Consider the following 19,429-nt stretch of genomic DNA (forward strand, 5'->3'; position numbering starts at 1 on the left):
GTTCTTTAATCACACCTTTTTTTCCTCATAATTATTTCAGGAATTAATACCAAGTTGCCGCCATGATGACGCCGATACCTCAAATCTGGACAACCTACAATTCCAGGACTGGGTAATAAAATTTTGCTTGTTATTTAAGAACTGCCATTTATTTACAGTGCCATATTTGCTCAAGCTGATTGACCAATGTTTAATGTGATACTGACACCCTAAAAAGTTTTTGCGTGATATACTAGATTGTGGTCTTCTTGTTACCAATATGGATATTTGCCAAGAAACATAATCAACAAAGAAAGTCATACCGAAACCAGAGGACCAGCATGGGAGACTGTGACATCAGGGTGTAAGGGTGTCGGGGATAATCACTCCATGTGGAATCTCGAGGAGTCAGTCCCCGCAACTATGTGCTTAGTTTCTTTGAATTTACACAGTTTTGGTGTTTCAGTTGTCATAAAATTACTTTTCATAGATGCAATTACATTTAATTATCAACATGTGCCTCAGACAAAAAAGAACTTCAAAAAGAGTTTAGGTTCTGTGTCATGGCTGCACATAACCAAGGAGAGAAAAGGAAGTGAGAGCAGAGGCCTGAAGGCCCGATTCTCGACCAAAAGTTTTCTGCACACAAAAAAAAAAAAAAAAACATTTCTGGCCACAGATGTTTTTCTTAAGTACCGTATTTACTCGAGTAATAGCCGCTCTATTTATGAAAAAGGCCCTTGCGTCTACCTTCCTACAGAACACATATACAGCCAATCATTGCGTTGCGCATAAATAACATAGCGAATAACGAGATCGAAAACACGATTCGTTATACAAATTCAATCTTCACAGATATTATCTTCGCACAAAGACGTTATCTCTGTCCTGTAAACAGATGGAATCATGCTGTCGATCGCGGTGATTGGCAATCTGCGTGCTCGGCGGAAAAGCAAGCCCTCAGGTTTTCTTCTTGAACAGTGCGGCTATTACTCAAGTAAATACGGTAGCTGTCCCTCATTGCTTGTGTTTCAGTAAAACTCTTGGCTAGCATAAATACCTTGGCAGTATCCCTTTAACAATCCCTGAGTATGTATCAGCATGAATCTTTCTTTTATCAAGTAGATGCCCAAATCAGAGGTTTAATTCACAATCTGAAGAGGACATTATGGGAATTCTCAATCACCCTTTGGGCCTTTGATTGTCATCACATCCCTGAAGCAATTGATTGAGACATTGTAGAATCTGTTTGGTATTTGCAACCCTCTGCTTGCCCAGAGAAACAATACTTTGTTCTGGTAAATAAAATCAAACTATGCTCAACACTGTGCAAGTGCAGGCACAAAATTTGACTACTGAAATCATTCATTGCATGCATAGCACACTTCTGGAGATATTTTTTGGTAACTGTTCAAGGTCACAATATTACTAGAAAGACCTAAAGTTCTGGTGTGATCTGGCTTACTGCACAATGCTTTTGAATTGCTATCATCTGGACAGAATGCATACTGTGAATTCAATGTTAGTTTTCTCTTCTGCATCAGTGTCTTTTTGGTAGCCACACTCTTTAAGCTGTCAAGCCACAAAAAATATAATGAAAAGAGATAATGGAGACTGTATTTTTATTTGCTAATATATACATCGTCTTTTTTTCTTTTGTGAACTGCCCATTCATGCTTGGATAATAATGTGGTGAGCAATTTAATTTAATTTGTTATCCTCATGAATGGTCTTTGAGCATCGACATGTCTAACTAAATGTAGCACTGCAGTAATTATTAACATAATTGCATGAGGTGCCTACCACAACACTCGGAGGAAAAAAAATATAATAATGCAGGCCAGCTCAATGAGCTGAGCCCCTGGTACATTCATTTTTGTCTGTCAAAACTCTGAAGCTGTCTATTTTTTAATACATCAGTGTGATGGTGTTGTGTTTTGCCTCTGTCAAATCAGGTTCATCTACCTTATACTGCATACGTATAATGTTGATACTAGTAAACATACACATTGTGAACAATAAAGGCTTTTGGCTACTATAAGAGCCAGTATAAGGGTGCCCATTGCATTTAAAATAATGCATCACAAATAAAGGCGTAGTTATGATCAGATACCTATATGCATTCTCCAAACACAATAAATCAACAGCCATCAAAAAGATTGAGAGCGCCTGGATTATTTTTCTGCTGTGTGAAAGACAACACGAAATTTGCAACCATGCATTGGTTTTGATTTCGCATCTGCCTCCTCTCTATGATGATGGTAATGTTATATTGTGGCCTCCCACCTTATTTACCTCTACATAATTTTTCCATTGGGAAAGAGAGCTACAGTACAGTCACTGGTAGATAGAGAACGGCAGGGAGGTGCTTCCGTTGTCCCGCCTCCAGAGCTCACTCCCTACCTTCGACAACGCTTCGGCATCTTGTGAACCCCGAGCGTGCACATGCAGCCCAAGCACCACCAAAGGCATTTGCTGGAGGCTGAACATTGGAAAGATATGCCCTGCCGTTCTCATGCTACCGCTGACTAGAGTGAACACATTGATTACAGAGAGCGGGACTAGCAGCACGGAAATTTGGCTCGGATGAAATCAAAACCTCTGCACGTTTCCTCGACTTTATCTCACGAGTTCTGTGCAGTGTTGGCAAAGGTTTGAACATGAGCACGTGACTTTTAAAGGTTTCTTTCCCAAGTGCTCGCCTCTGAAAGTTCCTTCCATGCACGAGTGCTCATGCAAACGAAGCATGCAGCAGGGAAACTCTCTTACACTGTTGCCTTTGTTACATGCAATTTGTGATGTGGGGTATAATTGCGCATTTCCTCACTGTACAGAAAAATGGAGCACGAAAGCTTGCTGAGGGTAGCTGCTGTAGTGGTTTTTCATGATACTGACCAAGTTTCACTTGAAAGTATTTTAAATGCTTATGAGCTTGTTATATGAAACTTTTAAAGACTTATTTGTTCCAAAAGGTATGTACACCTTTAGGTTGTCCATTTTTGTAGGGACTAACTATTTGAGTATCAGTATTTTTTATGTGCAGTGTGTAGTCTTAACAAAGGATTTCCAACCTCCGTTTCCAGAAACACCTTGAATATTTATGGCATCAACGAGCAAAGGTGTTTATGCACAAAAAAACTGTCATGAAGACACTGACTGAATCAATTTTTAGAGAACCATGCAATGGCCATTAGAGCCAGACCAAAGATTAGCTTTCACCACTACATTTTGTGGTAATCATTTTGTCCACTTCTGGAGACAAGCTGTGAATATGACAGAACCTTAAAGCAGTATTCGTGCACCTACTTCCAGATTTTGAATGATGAGCACCAAGAATTTCATTTCATCAAATGTGTCTTTAGATTGGCAAATGGTTAGAACTCTTGGGAAATTTCTGATCGTTCATCATCTCCCTGTGTTAAATCTTTGCATGTGCAACACGGGACTATGTTTTGTTGCTCAGTAGACATTCTTCCTAGCTGCATATATTTTTTGAGGCACCAGCAAACCCTCAGTCTTAAAACAAAGAAAACAACAAAAAACCTCACATTCTGTGGTATTTACAGCTTGAGTTCCTGTATAAGCTCCCTACGGGAGCCAGAGTTGCGCGTCTGTTTTCCACTTGCCACCACGCCGCTTTTTGCTGAGATCCGATCACGTGAGGAGCAGACTCAAATGCCGTGCAGGAAAGTAGACGTTGCACGCGCAACGGCGTACGTTCCCATGCTTTTAAGCGCGCTGCGCGCCTCAAACGCGCGGCGCTGCTATTCGCTGAATTCAGTCACGTGAGGAGCAGACTCCAAATGCCGTGCAGGAAAGATGGCGCTATGGGGATGAACGCGCAACTCTGGCTCCCATAGGGAGCGTATACAGGAACTTTAGGTACAGCAATTGTCATCAGTTGATCTGTCTATCACAGGTTGGTGAAGTGAATCCATAACTTGACCTTTAGACCCAAAACTGCCAACATGAGAAATGCTTATCATTGATATGCAATGCATTTAGGAGATTTTCCAAGCAAACATGACAAGGGGAACTGAGGGAGAGGAGGAGACGAGGGCGCGGGGTTGTCAGAACGCCGAGCTCTGATTGGAAGGATTAGTGGGGAGACCGGAAGCTATAGCTGCTTTTGTTTCCACTGCACTTGTCAAATGCATTAAAATGCAAAACGCCGGCGTCCGGTGTTTGGTTTTTGCATTCAAATGCCTTTGACGAGTGCAGTGGAGACAAAGAAAGCTAGCTTTAGGTCTACCCACTAATCATTCGAAGCAGAGCTCAGTGTTCTGACGTTTCTGTTCCTCAGTTTCTCGGCGGATAGAAATGTAGAAGCACCCCTTTTATGTTTAGAAACCTTCCATTGTTTTAGGTTTTTCTTCTTCTTTATTTTAATAGATATTTCAATGCATTTTGTTCATAGGTTGCGTAAAATTTTAGGGCTGTCAGTTCTAAACTGAAGTTAAGAGCACTTTCATGCAATATTGAAGTGCTCTCTGGGAAAGGGAAATGCCACAAAGTGGTCTCTGCCTCTTGTAAAGCAGGAGGCGATTTTACTTGATGTGAAGAGTGTCTTAGAGTAATTATCACCAGAAATACAGCCTAGAAAGAATTGAAAGCAAGTATGAAAACCCCTAGTTCGAAGTTTTTACCTAATGAGCTCAGAAGTCAGCAGTTAGCCAAGTTGTTGACCTATGGTTTTACTGTCATGTAAACCAAAAGCTGGGCTGCTAAAGTTGGTATTTGTATGCTCAGAGTTACTTCGACCTGTTTCCTAACAATGTGCCATAATTTTATCTTCGTTTACTAAATTGGAAATTCTTTTATTTTGAAGCTTGTCTGCAATTCTTTTTTCATCTCAAACAGCAATGTAGAAATATTAAACTGGATAGCAACATGAATCCAGATATGGTGGAAAGCTGCAAAATGGAAAGCTGCACTTTTCATTTTGTGCTATAACTTTGTAAAGGAGTGTTCTAATAAAATCTGTTTGTGTACTGTGTGCAGGCCATGCTCTGGATGCAGGTCATCCGTGAGCTGCGGCGAGGAGTCAAGTTGAAAAAAGTGGATGTAGAAGCACACCTACACCCTGTGGAGTACGAGCTTACGCCTTATGAAATGTTGCTGGACGACATTCGCTCTAGGAGGTACAAATTGAACAAAGTCATGGTGAGTAGCCTAGTTTCTGCTAAGATATATATGTATTCTGTGGCACTATATGTTATATTTACTGGTGTACGGATACTTGAATTTTAGAATGGTAGTTTTGAATAATACACTAGTCGATATTCACTTCGATATGAACTGTGATATTCATATTTTTCCAAGTGTTGATCGCGGCAGGGTAGCCTCGTTGAGCGCACTTGTTACCGAGCACCGGTGTACCGCGGGAAAGCAGCACCCTGAAAGTACGCTTCCGCGTATGTGGCTTTCCCGCAGTGCACCGGTGCATGTTAAGAAGCGCACTCAACGGGGCTAACCCGCCGCGATCAACACTTTAAGAGCATAAATATCACAGCCACGTTCCTAGAAAAAAAAGCTCATTTCCAATGCTTGATGGTGCATTCGTGCGCCTTGTATCTAAAAAAAAAACGGAAACTTCATGAATGCTGATATCTACATTGCAGTAAAATTTTCAATATTGAACTGGCATGCATCTGTATATGTAGAGAGGCACTGACGATCTGTGTTAAAGAGGCGGTGCAACGATTTTCGGACTTTGGTCAATTAACTGCGGAAATTAATATGTGTCGCCTATGGAACAAAGAACAGAAAACTGTATTTTCTTGCGAGCGCACGTTTTTATTTTAAAAAAGAAAACAAATCGAAGGTCAAAATGCCTCTCAACTCGACACGTCGCCTTTCAAGTGACATACTCTGGGGGATCACATGGTTTCCCCGGGTTCGAAACCCCAGCCGCATCCTCCGCGATTGTCGACTTTTAAAGGATTAGCATCGTGTGAGGTCGCGGCGAGCGGTGAACACAAAAGACGGTTCACTGTGAGGCTGACAGCGAGTGTGGCAGCGGAGGGGGACAGGTTTTGTGGACTTCAGCATATCCCCCAGAGACGCTGCCATCGTAGTTCCCGTAACCACCACTCGCAACTGCAGATCGGCAAATAATTTTTTTTTTCTTTGTGATTACGCAGCGGAATAGCACTTTTTTGGGGCAAGGTGAAGAGTTTTTGGCCACTTGTGCTTGGATAAACAATATAAAAAATTCAAATTGCCAATTTTTTCAACATTAAAATTGTGGCATTACGCGTTTTATCATACGGGATTGAAAAAAATATATTTGCATATAGCAATAATATTTATAAATCCCCTTGATTAGGTATAGGTGGGCTTCTCTATAGGTTTAATGTTATATCAAATGTATCATTTACTTGCCATCTCATGCAGGCATTGGACTTTTGGAGGCCACAGTCAATAAATATAGTTAGATTAACATGAATTTATCTCAGAAATGAACAAGTAGAAGCATGTCAACAACTTTCACAAGTTCAGCTGGGTTTTCATGGAGGCATGTTGCAGGAGTGAAAGGCTTAAAGAAACTATTTAATATTCTATCATATTCGGGCAAAACCACTATTCACTGCAAATTTGCTTCAAACTCAAAATCCACTGTGCTCATATGCCTAGTTCTGTTACAATGGGCACCACATTTTGGTTCTCAGTCTATCAGACAGATAATGAAAGGTTCTATCTTGAGTTGCTCATTTTTTTTAAATATTAAGGAGTAAAATGCGTAATTTATTGATTAATTGGACCCTACTGTTTCGTATATCTCAAATTGCCAACACCTTGCATTTTCAAGCTTTTTTTTTTTTTTCTGTTGTTTTACATTGTTAGGTAATTCAGATTTTTCTGCTGGCCTCACATTCATGCCTTTTATCTTCAACCCCTTGTTTGGGTAGTTGAATGTGTGATATATTAACCCCAGTCCAAATTCAAAATCTAGTCTCCACCAGGCACAGTTTGAGGAAAGTGAAAGCAGTGCTTAACACTAGATTTTATTTTGTGAGTGGTTTCGCATCTAGCTTGTTAATGCCTCCCCTTGGGATTATAGGTGCGTAGAGCACAGCCCTACGCCCCGCAATCTCAGGGTTGCCCCTATCTGAAAAATATGCCCCTTTCCTGCACCTTTGTGGCAAAGGCAGTGGCAACAGAGAATCTCTTGTGTGTTGCATCGTGTTGCACAGAGGAACTTAGTAGGCATTTTTGCCTTAGCGGTGCTAGCATGGTCGTGCATAGCGTTTCTGAATGGAAGCCCTGCCAGAGCTCCAGAGGGAGAGGAACGCGAGGTTTGCATCTCTTGCAGTCACACACCCCAGTTTTGGCCCTCCTATATTGCAGCTCTCTGCTTATTCCAAATCACAAGCTTGTTCTCTTTCATCTCCTCTTGTGCACGCTCCCCTACCACGTGCGCGAGCACGCTGACTCATCACCTCCTAGACGAAGGCCCATTCACAAAGTATCGTTTTGCTATGTTTGACTACAAACTGAGGACTTTCTTTGAATTACGACGGCGAGTTACCACACCATCTGTGCTTTGCATGAAGCTTGGAAGCCAATTCAAGGAGTAGATTGGCACGCAGTATATGAAGCACAGAAATGCCGGTGACTTGACGTTGTATCAGTTGGGCTGTGTTCCAAAATTGGCTCATTCTCACTACAGAATATAAAGTTTAGTACCATAATGTTCGTAAACCTACCTCTTTTCAGCATCACTCTGTCTGTGTTGTCATGTGATACGACTTGTTAGAGCAACTCGAATGAACTCGAGTAGGATTGGGAACACGGCGAACGCAACATAGTCAAACGTTGCTTTGTGACTGGGCCTTAACAAGGCTATAGTGCTGGATTTTCTTTGGGTCACTTATCCGGAGGCCAGCGTGGTGTGCGGATTTAACATCAGTGTTGCATCAGCATTCAGCTGAGACTCATGTTCAATCAGTAAGAGCACGAGTTCCATCCAAACGCTGACACAGCACCCGTGGAACGTTCTTTCGCAACAGCACATGCAAAATCTGTGCTAGGAGCCAGCCCTATAACACATTCTGTCTTAAAATTAAGTCGTTCCCCCCCCCCCCCCCCCCCCCCCACCAACCCCCCCACTTCGAAAACATAAAGTTGCCTTGTCCTGAAAAAAGTTCTGCAGATGTCCTTTTCCACAGGAATGTTTTAGAGGCGAAGCTCCTTAGGGGCTAGCCATGTCAGTATGTCCGTCTGCCGTCGGGTGCACATGCTCCTGCTCGTGAGCTCATGCGCTCACATTCTCATGAGCACGTGAGCACATGCTCCCGTGCTCGTGTAGCGCAAAAAAACAAACAAACAACCGCATCTCCACGTGGTGAATGATGTTGATTGGGCAAAGCTCTGGTGGTGCTTGTCTGCGTAGATGGTGAGCCGCAGCATGCCGAGCCTTTCATTCGTTTTCATCCATGTCAGAAAAAGAATGTGTGGTATGGAATGTGGTTATATACGCATTTGAGCATTTGACTGCAGCGTGACATGGATGAAAACGAACGAAATGCTCGGTATGCTGCGGCTCAGCGTCTACGCAGACAAGCACCACCAGAGCTTCGTCCCAATCAACATCATTCACCACGTGGAGATGCAGTTGTTTTTTTTTCTCTTATTTTGATCCTGTCCAATAAGGACACATCTGTGCTAATGTTGTAAACAACTTGCACACTACATCAGAATGGGAAATAATTGATTGTTAGTGTATGAATACTTATGCTTGAATTTTAAATGAAAATGCTTGCAAAATGTGCTTTGACTTCAGCGCGTATTACCCTTTTTAAACCAAACTTCAGAGTAAGATGCGTAACTACAGTAGAGCTTTTAGGGAGAAAAAAGTGAGCTCTTAAGGGTTGCACACTTCAAAATTTCACTTGTACTTCAGCACTATAATCAAGACTCTAGGAATGACTTAGCTTCCACAAAAATCAGCAAAACTTCATAGCTCCTACCTATCCTTGGTCACTCTTTCTACTTTTCCTTTCTTCTCCCCTTTGATTCCCTCTCAGGACGAGAAATGCCCTTTCTAGCAGACAAAACTTTTGCTTCAAGATTATCCTCTATACAATATTTTTGTAATATTTAGTAGTAGCGTGGCCATTTTATTGATTTAAATATATTTTTTTTCCTTTTCAGGTGAATGGTGATCTTCCACCAAGAGTGAAGAAAGATGCCCATGCGTTGATATTAGAGTTTATTCGGTCAAGACCTCCACTTTTTCCCGTAAGTATAGTATGGAAAGTCCCATTTAAGTTCACTCTTGCTCTTCTATCGCAAGAAAATATTAATTTTGAAAACATCTGAGGATCACAAAATCACTTTTTTTTTGGTATGTTCCATTTCACTATAAACCAAACTGTGGTGAATGCTGTTCACCTACTCAAAAGCATGGAGTCCACACCTTCACTATCCAGCCTATACATCGCTCCACCTAACTCCTTCTGTAAAATTATAGGACTATTATAATAGTTTTTTCATTTCTCACACAGTAGAATGATGATTGAAAAACTTTGAGCCTCTTGAATCTCAGAAGCTCCCAAGTGACATAATTGATGCACCTTACATTTCATACCTTGGAGTGGTAGGCAAAACACTTTAAAAAATGTATTGAAATACAGATACAAATTACACTTCAACAGAAACGTGTTTATAATACAAATCCAATGACACTTTTTAGAAAAGTATTTAATAACACGATACAATTACAATGGGGTATTTGATCGTCTTCAACTACTTTGACAAATAAATTTTGTTCCCATAGTCTAGACATCCTAGATTTATATTTAACCTTGGGTAAAAAAAAGATTGCCCAAAAAGGCTCGAGGTATACTTAAGCACTTCTTACGAGTTGTGAATGCGAAAGCATGTACATCATTCTTCCGCTGTGCTCTGCCGACAAGGAGAGAGCCGCTCTGACCTTGGACGTTTCATGTTGCTGCGCTGACGGACGGACACGCAGCGCCATGGGGTGGCCGGTCCTTGAAACAGACGTGCAGCCGTCAGTTTCAACGACCGGCCACCCCATGGCGCTGCGTGTCCGGCCAACGGGAGCTTCATTGATGCGCACCAGCCGATGGGACTGAAGCCAAAAATCCATCAGCTTTACTCTGCTGCTTTGAGATTGGGTAATTTTGGTGCCGCTGGTTAGCTTTGCGTGCGGTTTCATAGCTGGGAGCTGACTTCACTTGGAGAAAGGATTTAAGGTGCCTTTTGGCACAGTTTCAAAGCTGATGACGTCGACCTGCCCCATGAGACAGTTAATGCTCTCGCATTAATAAAGAGTGGAGTTTATATATATCCTGTAAACAATTTAATTTTCGTGGGCTCAAATTTTCGCAAATCAAGCCAAAGCTAAAAATTTGAAATTATTCGCGGTTTCTAATTTTTGCCAATCGAGTGTAGCTTCCGTAGCGTTGACATATTGCCCGAATTGTTAATGGGACATATTTTTCGCGAATTGTAGGCGATTTGTGAAAATTAGGTCCTCGCGAAAATTTAATCGTTTACAGTATGCCAAGAATCAAGTACTTAAAAAAAAGTTGCAGCTCTAAAAATAAAATTTGTTTGTCATTAGATAAATGGGTATGTCAAAAACACAATGTATTCAGTACAAGTTTAGTCTGAAAGGCTCAACTAAAGCAATAAAGACGTTCCAAACATGTCATTAATGCAACATTTAAAAAATTAAATTAGTCAACCAGAAAGTCAGTAATTAAGCCCATCCCGTTTATCCCTTGTTCTACTCTTCCGTTTTTTTCTTATACATGCTTATCATGAGTAAAGCGCAGCAAGTTTATTGCTCTTTGCATATCACTCGCATTGCAAAGAGCGCATAATATCGCTAATCATGTCATATAACACTTGAGACTGTGGTGGAAGAAATTGGAAACTTTTTAGTAGAAGGAACAGACACAAAGAAGGACGTCTCAAACTCAGCTAACTGGTTTATTTTTCGACCAACCTATATATATACCCACGAAGCCCTTTCCAGCCACACTCTACGCAGAAAACTCCTTTGTTGAAAACAGTTCCAAATGGAGAGAACATACATGACACACAAAGAAATCAAGCGCACGCACAGACAAAAAGTCCCTTATCTGTAGGACGCCTCGGGACATGGTAGTGAACCTGATAAAATTGCCGACGTCAGCACACATAAAACGAGGACACTGCAGGGCATCGCAGTGACCTTGAAAGAAAAGTGCCGAACTATCCTAAACAGTAGCACCAAAACCACACATACCCTTAAAAAAAATACTTTGAGAGAAGAATTATTTCGGTGAAACACATCTTGGGTGACCTCCAAACCGCGGCGACGTACCCTAACCTCATATTGTCCCCCTGATCTCCCTTTTTCCCTTTTCTTTTCCCTTCCCTTTTCTCGCGAATCAATGTGTTCGTTTATAGTCTCGGAAACTTTCTGGAGTTGCTTCCAAGTTGCATTGATGCTTGGTTTATGCAGTTTCCCATTGATTTTATACTTATCGTTTCTTTAACGACCCTCTTAATATAATCTCGCTCTTTATGTAGAACCTCCGTTTCTGATCAGTGCGCAGTACAGTTGTTGCATTCCTCGATGTGCTTTGCGATTTCAGAGTTCGGCGCTTTCGTGTTTACATTTCTCTTGTACTCTAATGACCTATTGTTGAGGCATCTTGAGGTTTGTCCCACATACTTGACTCCGCATAATATTCCACTTGATTGCAGAGAGCAGAGAGCTGTGCCCAAAATTGTATTTGGACAGCATTTGAAATACTCAACTTTTTTGTATTTAAGTACAAGTACTTAAGTACAAGTACATTCCTTAATATGATATTAAATACAAAATATTTACAGGTTTTTTAAATTGCATAGCATGTAGTAGAGCACTGCACGGGCCACTTTTTTTACTATTTGCCCGCCCAAGCCCGGCCCAGGTGTTTGAAACCGGGCCCCGACCCGGCCTGAGCCGAAGCGATTTCTATGTTACCCGTCCCAGCCCGGCCCACTACCTTTTAAAACAGGCACGGGCCCAGTCCAGAATTTTATGTAATCTTGTCTACACTTTGCCGCATGGAGTACGAAAGTATTAGGCAACGTAATTTGATCCAATTACCGTATATACGCGTGTAATAAATGCAGGTATTTTTTTATGATTTTGGGCGAGAACTAAGGGTGCGACCACCGCCTCGGTGTCTCCAGGGCAAAGCGCCGGCCTACGGATCCCCAGGTGGCGGGTTCGAATCCCGCCACTTGGGGTGCTGTAGGGGTGCGACTATTACATGGAGAAAAACAAAAACATTTTTTTGGAAATCCTTTTTTTTTGTTAACAGTTACACTAATTGCCTTCATTAAATGGAAGTACTTGGACGTCTTGGTAGAACAAAAAAAAAACATATATCGGTATTGCATAGACAGGTATGCAAAGTCCTTTTCACTCGTCCGTAGTAGAGCACTCATCTTCGGAACTCGTCTCGGCGTCTGTCCCAAATGAAGTCATCTTCCGTACCATCCAGCTTGTTGGAAATTCCAGTTATTTTGAAGCTTTTTGCCATGATATTGAAGGAAACTGCGCTTATGCTTCGAGAATCCAGCCACAAACCTCTACAAGGGACGCCTTCTTCAGCCGACCAGTCGGTTTTTTCTGGTGGATGTTTGTGTCCATCCACTGAGTGTACGCACGGCGAAATCTGCAATAGAAGGGCTTGTTCACTGAAACGTTCAGTGGCTGAAGCATGCCGGGCATACCTCCAAGTATGATGGCCGAATTTGTTTCCGACGCGCAAAGGCGTTCTCGCACACCCTCAGTCGGGTGTTCCCGAAAGCTATCCAAGATGAGCAGCGATCGCGTGTCGAGGTTCACACCTTGTCGCTTTTTCCAAACACAGGTCAACCAGTCTTTCACCAGTTCATCCGTCACCATCCTTTCTCTTGTGCTCGAACAAATATGCCGTTAGGGAACGGCTCTGTGGGTACACGTTTTCTTTTAAAAACGACGTAAGGTGGAAGTTTTCACCCGTCTGCTGTGACACAAAGTATGACCGTACATCGCTGTCTTTCGGCACCTATTGTGAGGACATGGACGCTCTTGGTACCTTTCGCATCTACCGTCGCGTTTTCTGGTGCGTCAAACCAAACCGGCGTTTGGTCCGCGTGCCTATCTGCGACGGTATGTAACCATGGTCTTTTTGCATCTTGATAACAAACCTCTGGAACGTGAGCAGCTTTTTTTCATACTCTTCTTGTAGACATTGACACATTTTTGTACGACGGCGGATGCACAGGTTCCTTCTCTTCATAAAATGCTGAGTCACTCCATTGCTGGCTTTGAAAAAAGTTGCCGGTATGTTCTTGTCCCGTGCAATGTCGAGCGCTTTCATGCGCAGCATCTTCGTCGAAACCACGTAGCCATTGCCCCCAGTGCTTGTTACGAATTGAAGGAGCAAATCTTTAACTTCGGGAAACGGGCTCTGCTTGCCCCGGGAAGTGCGCTTTGTAGTCTTGGTCTTCCTTATTTCATCTTCTTGGGAGCACCAAGGGCGTAGACATTTGTCGTCGACACCGAACTTTCGCCCGGCCGCTCTTTTGCTGTTGTCTTGAGTAAAGGTAACAACTTTGAGTTTAAAGCTTGCCGTGTAACTCGCATGCTTGCCCATCCAGAAGCCTGAAGTGGATGACAGCGGGAAACCGGGGGGTACTCGGCAAACACAAAAAGATGCACTGCATCTGGTTAGAGATAAAGTGAGAGGCGCAAACAGAGAGGATAGAGTGCCTCAATGTCGTTGGCTGCCGCTGCCGGGTGTGTACCATCTGCCAGCAGTACTTAAAAGACAAAAACAAAAAACAACATCCTTGAGTTTTTGCGCTACGAACTAGATATGTTTCCAGCCATTCTAAAATCATAGGTGCAGCCTATAAACGGGTAATTTTGAAATATATTTTTTTTCTGCTTTTTTTGTTTGAAGTTAGGGGTGCGGCTATTTCTTGATTGCAGCCATTAGACACATCTATATGGTAATATGACTGTTGAGGGTGGATTGCTGGTACGCAAATTTTTTTTTTTGTATGTCGGAACCTGACGGAGCTACGAACACTTGTAAATTTAACTAGGCTATGTTGAATTGTGACACCAAAGAGTGATATTAGTCTTAAAAAATAATAAATTAACAAAAAGTGGGATCTATGAGTTCATTGGCCTATAGACCTAAGCAACAAACGGCAACTCCGGCCTCAATTTTTTTTATCGCCAGGACGAGTTGAACGGCATTACAATAGTCAGATTAATTACTTCCAAACTGAATTTGTTCACGGGTAGCTTTCTACAAACAAATAGTATTTCTTCAGGGGCCGCACACTTAAAATTATTGCTTTTACTTACTCTAGATTTACCAGGGACTAGCAAGGGAAGACAACTTATGACAAACATGTTATTTATGGAATAAAAAGACTACAGGCTTTTTTTTGCAAGGACAAAAGGTTATCCAATGAATCTGGCTTTAGGCAGATTCTCCTCTCCTGCATAATGTAGCCCACAGCACTAAAGTTTCTTTCACTACTGGCACTTGTTTGCAGGAATACATAGATCTTTCTTAGCAAGAAAAGAAAGATGTGGAAATTTTTTTCTCCGAGACTCCCACCATTTCAGGCTACCTCAGGGGCTCTGCCGCAGGTGGTCGGAAAAACTTAGCTGTGCGAGCCTGAGAAGCGAACAGTTATTGCCAATTTCGTCTGAGGTGGCTGGGAACGTCAGATATGGCTCCTGATAGAGTCGCTGAGCATTGCGTTAGGCGTTTTTGCTCAATGCCCATCAACCAGTTATGATAGCAGTGTGCTCAGCACCTCAGTTTGAGCATAGAAAGCCACGCTATTGGACGTGTTGATGTTGTGATGCCCAAGAAACACAATGCAAGATATTGTAGCGCCCGACATGCTGCATTTAGGGAGGAAGAACTATGATATTTGTCAGCTTGTGATGCAGCGTAGACATATCGTACTTATCATATCATTTTGCTACGCTTGCCTTGTGTTAATCCGTCGACCTACAGAGTGCAGTGATTAATCACGAAATAAATTATGACTGCATACATAATCACATTTTATTTCTCTCGCCACCCACACCAAGTTATATGTCATTGTATGCAGCGTGGTGAAGCCATGCTCATGTTTTTTTTGTCGTTAAGACAAGTTTTACTGCATTAGCAAAGCTGAGATGAACTAGTTGCCCACTGAATTTCCACGCTGAAACGAGACCTACTACTTACACTCATTAACGGGCCTAGATCAGGCTCGGGCCGCAGCCCCGAGACCGAGCCAGGCCCACCAAGGCTCTGGCCCTAGCCCGGCCCGGGCCCGGGCTAGGGCCAGCGCCCAGGCTTACCAAGATCTGGGCCGGGCCGGGCTCGGGCTTTAGGGTAACCCCGAGCCCATGTGGTGCTCTATCATGTAGTTGTGCATTTAACACCATTCCCCCCAAAAAAGCAAGCTATGCTCAGTTGCTTGACTATCTCTGAACCACTTGCAACTCTTGGAAGTTTCTTAATTAGCAGCCTTACACTCCTTATATTTTAGACCTTGTATATCATGCTGTAGTGCATTCTATACTATACATAACAAGTTGCAAAAATAGAATCGGTTGGTTGAGCAACTCTCAACCACTGGCACCTTCCCAAGTTCCTTAATTAGCAACCTCACGCATATTACGTTTGAGACATTGCATACCATGCAGCAGTGCATTCCATACTATCACAACTCATTGGAAAATGCAGTTGGCTGATTGAGCAGCTATGAACCACTTCCATCTCCCAAACCTTTTTAGTTAGCATCTTCACATACATTGTTTCAGGTTTTGTACACCATGCAGCAGTGCATTTCATAAACACAAGAAATCGGAAAATGCAATCTCTTGATTGAGCCACTCTCAACCACTTGCATCTCCCAAACCTTTATGAATCCACAGCCTCACACACATTACATTTCAAATCTTGCCAGCCTCACTCCCCATGTGTTTTGGGCCTTGTACACCATGCAGCAGGGCATTCCATACTAAACTCATCAAAATGGGAAATACAATTGGTATTGAGCAGCTCTCAACCACTTGCATCTCCCAAGTCTTTATGAATTAGCAGCCTCACACACATTACATTTCAAATCTTGCTAGCCTCACTCACCATATGTTTTGGGCCGTGTACATTATGCAGCAGGGCATTCCATACCACACTTAACAAAATGGAAAATGCAATCGGTTGATTGAGCAGCTCTCAACCAATTGCATTTCCCAAATGTTTAGGAATTAACAGCCTTGCTCACATTACGTTTCGAACCTTGCCAGCCTCACTTATCTTATGTTTTGGGCCTTGTACACCATGCAGCAGGGCATTCCATACCACACTCATCAAAATGGGAAATACAATTGGTATTGAGCAGCTCTCAACCACTTGCATATCCCAAATCTATGAATTAGCAGCCTCACACACATTGTTTCAGATCTTGCCACCCTCACTCGCCATATGTTTTGGGCCTTGTACATTATGCAGCAGGGCACTCCATACCACACTTAACAAAATGGAAAATGCAATCGATTGATTGAGCAGCTCTCAACCACTTGCATTTCCCAAATTTTTAGGAATGAACAGCCTCGCTCACATTACGTTTCGAACCTTGCCAGCCTCACTTATCATATGTTTTGGGCCTTGTACACCATGCAGCAGGGCATTCCATACCACACTCGTCAAAATGGGAAATACAATTGGTATTGAGCAGCTCTCAACCACTTGCATCTCCCAAGTCTTTATGAATTAGCAGCCTCACACACATTACATTTCAAATCTTGCCAGCCTCACTCACCATATGTTTTAGGCCTTGTACATTATGCAGCAGGGCATACCATACCACACTTAACAAAATGGAAAATGCAATCGGTTGATTGAGCAGCTCTCAACCAATTGCATTTCCCAAATGTTTAGGAATTAACAGCCTCGCTCACATTACGTTTCGAACCTTGCCAGCCTCACTTATCTTATGTTTTGGGCCTTGTACACCATGCAGCAGGGCATTCCATACCACACTCATCAAAATGGGAAATACAATTGGTATTGAGCAGCTCTCAACCACTTGCATATCCCAAATCTATGAATTAGCAGCCTCACACACATTGTTTCAGACCTTGCCACCCTCACTCGCCATATGTTTTGGGCCTTGTACATTATGCAGCAGGGCACTCCATACCACACTTAACAAAATGGAAAATGCAATTGGTTAATTGAGCAGCTCTCAACCACTTGCATCTCCCAAATCTTTATGAATTACCAGCCTCACACACGTTACGTTTCAGATCTTGCCAGCCTCACTCACCATATGTTTTAGGCCTTGTACGTTATGCAGCAGGGCATTCCATGCCATACTTTACAAAATGGAAAATCCAATCGCTTGATTGAGCATCTCTCAACCACTTGCATCTCGAAAATCTTTATGAATTACCAGCCTCACACACGTTACGTTTCAGATCTTGCCAGCCTCACTCACCATATGTTTTGGGCCTTGTACACCATGCAGCAGGGCATTTGATATCACACTCAACAAAATGGAAAATGCAATTGGTTGATTGAGCAGCCCTCAACCACTTGCATCTCCCAAACCTTTATGAATTAGCAGCCTCATACACATTACATTTCAAATGTTGCCAGCCTCACTCACATAGGTTTTGGGCCTTGTACACCATGCAGCAGGGCATTTGATACCACACTCAACAAAATGGAAAATGCAATTGGTTGATTGAGCAGCTCTCAGCCACTTGCATTTCCCAAACCTTTATGAATTAGTAGCCTCACACTCATTACATTTCAAATCTTGCCAGCCTCACTCACATGTTTTGGGCCTTGTACATTATGGAGCAGGGCATACCATACCACATATAACAAAATTGAAAATGCAATCAGTTGATTTAGCAGCTGTCAACCACTTGTATCTCCCAAACCTTTATGAATTAGTAGCCTCACAGTCGTTACATTTCAAATCTTGCCAGCCTCACATGTTTTGGGCCTTGTACACCATACAGCAGGGCATTGCATACCACAGTCAACAAAATGGAAAATGCAATTGGTTGATTGAGCAGCTCTCAACCACATGCATCTCCCTAATCTTTATGAATTAGTAGCCTCACAGACATTACATTTCAAATCTTGCCAGCCTCATTCATCATATGTTTCGGGCCTTGTGCACCATGCAGCAGGGTGTTCCATACCACACTTTACAAAATGCAATCGCTTGATTGAGCAGCTCTCAATTACTTGCATCTCCCAAATCTTTATGAATTAGCAGCCTCACCCACACTACATTTCAAGTCTTGCCGGCCTCACTCACCATATGTTCTGGGCCTTGTACACCAATTAGCACTGCATTCCATACCACACTTAACAGAATGGAAAATGCAGTTGGTTGATTGAGCAGCTCTCAACCACTTGCATCTCCCTAATCTTTATGAATTAACAGCCTCACCCACACTACATTTCAAGTCTTGCCGGCCTCGCTCACCATATGTTCTGGGCCTTGTACACCAATTAGCACTGCATTCCATACCACACTTAACAGAATGGAAAATGCAGTTGGTTGATTAAGCAGCTCTCAACCACTTGCATCTCCCTAATCTTTATGAATTAGCAGCCTCACCCACACTACATTTCAAATCTTGCTAGCCTCACTCACCATATGTTTTGGGCCTTGTACATTATGCAGCAGGGCATTCCATACCACACTTAACAAAATGGAAAATGCAATCGGTTGATTGAGCAGCTCTCAACCAATTGCATTTCCCAAATGTTTAGGAATTAACAGCCTCGCTCACATTACGTTTCGAACCTTGCCAGCCTCACTTATCATATGTTTTGGGCCTCATACACCATGCAGCAGGGCATTCCATACCACACTCGTCAAAATGGGAAATACAATTGGTATTGAGCAGCTCTCAACCACTTGCATCTCCCAAGTCTTTATGAATTAGCAGCCTCACACACATTACATTTCAAATCTTGCCAGCCTCACTCACCATATGTTTTAGGCCTTGTACATTATGCAGCAGGGCATACCATACCACACTTAACAAAATGGAAAATGCAATCGGTTCATTTAGCAGCTCTCAACCACTTGCATTTCCCAAATGTTTAGGAATTAACAGCCTCGCTCACTTTACGTTTCGAACCTTGCCAGCCTCACTTATCATATGTTTTGGGCCTTGTACACCATGCAGCAGGGCATTCCATACCACACTCGTCAAAATGGGAAATACAATTGGTATTGAGCAGCTCTCAACCACTTGCATCTCCCAAGTCTTTATGAATTAGCAGCCTCACACACATTACATTTCAAATCTTGCCAGACTCACTCACCATATGTTTTAGGCCTTGTACATTATGCAGCAGGGCATACCATACCACACTTAACAAAATGGAAAATGCAA

At 42.5% G+C, this 19,429-nt stretch overlaps 1 protein-coding gene across 2 annotated transcripts in view; it reads left to right on the plus strand.

Annotated features, from left to right (window-relative positions):
• The window catches only part of LOC120837831 (protein spire homolog 1), a 251,359-nt gene that overhangs the window by 150,816 nt on the left and 81,114 nt on the right, over nucleotides 1–19,429 (plus strand). For both annotated transcript variants that reach the window (XM_042287143.1, XM_042287142.1), the window contains 3 exons: nucleotides 41–112; nucleotides 4,981–5,142; nucleotides 9,136–9,222. In XM_042287143.1, the coding sequence (XP_042143077.1) occupies nucleotides 41–112; nucleotides 4,981–5,142; nucleotides 9,136–9,222 (321 nt within the window). The remainder of the gene's footprint in view (nucleotides 1–40; nucleotides 113–4,980; nucleotides 5,143–9,135; nucleotides 9,223–19,429) is intronic.

The sequence above is a fragment of the Ixodes scapularis genome, unplaced genomic scaffold (genome assembly GCF_016920785.2).
Source record: "Ixodes scapularis isolate PalLabHiFi unplaced genomic scaffold, ASM1692078v2 PGA_scaffold9__187_contigs__length_104089568, whole genome shotgun sequence".
In the NCBI taxonomy this organism is placed as follows: Eukaryota; Metazoa; Arthropoda; class Arachnida; order Ixodida; family Ixodidae; genus Ixodes; species Ixodes scapularis.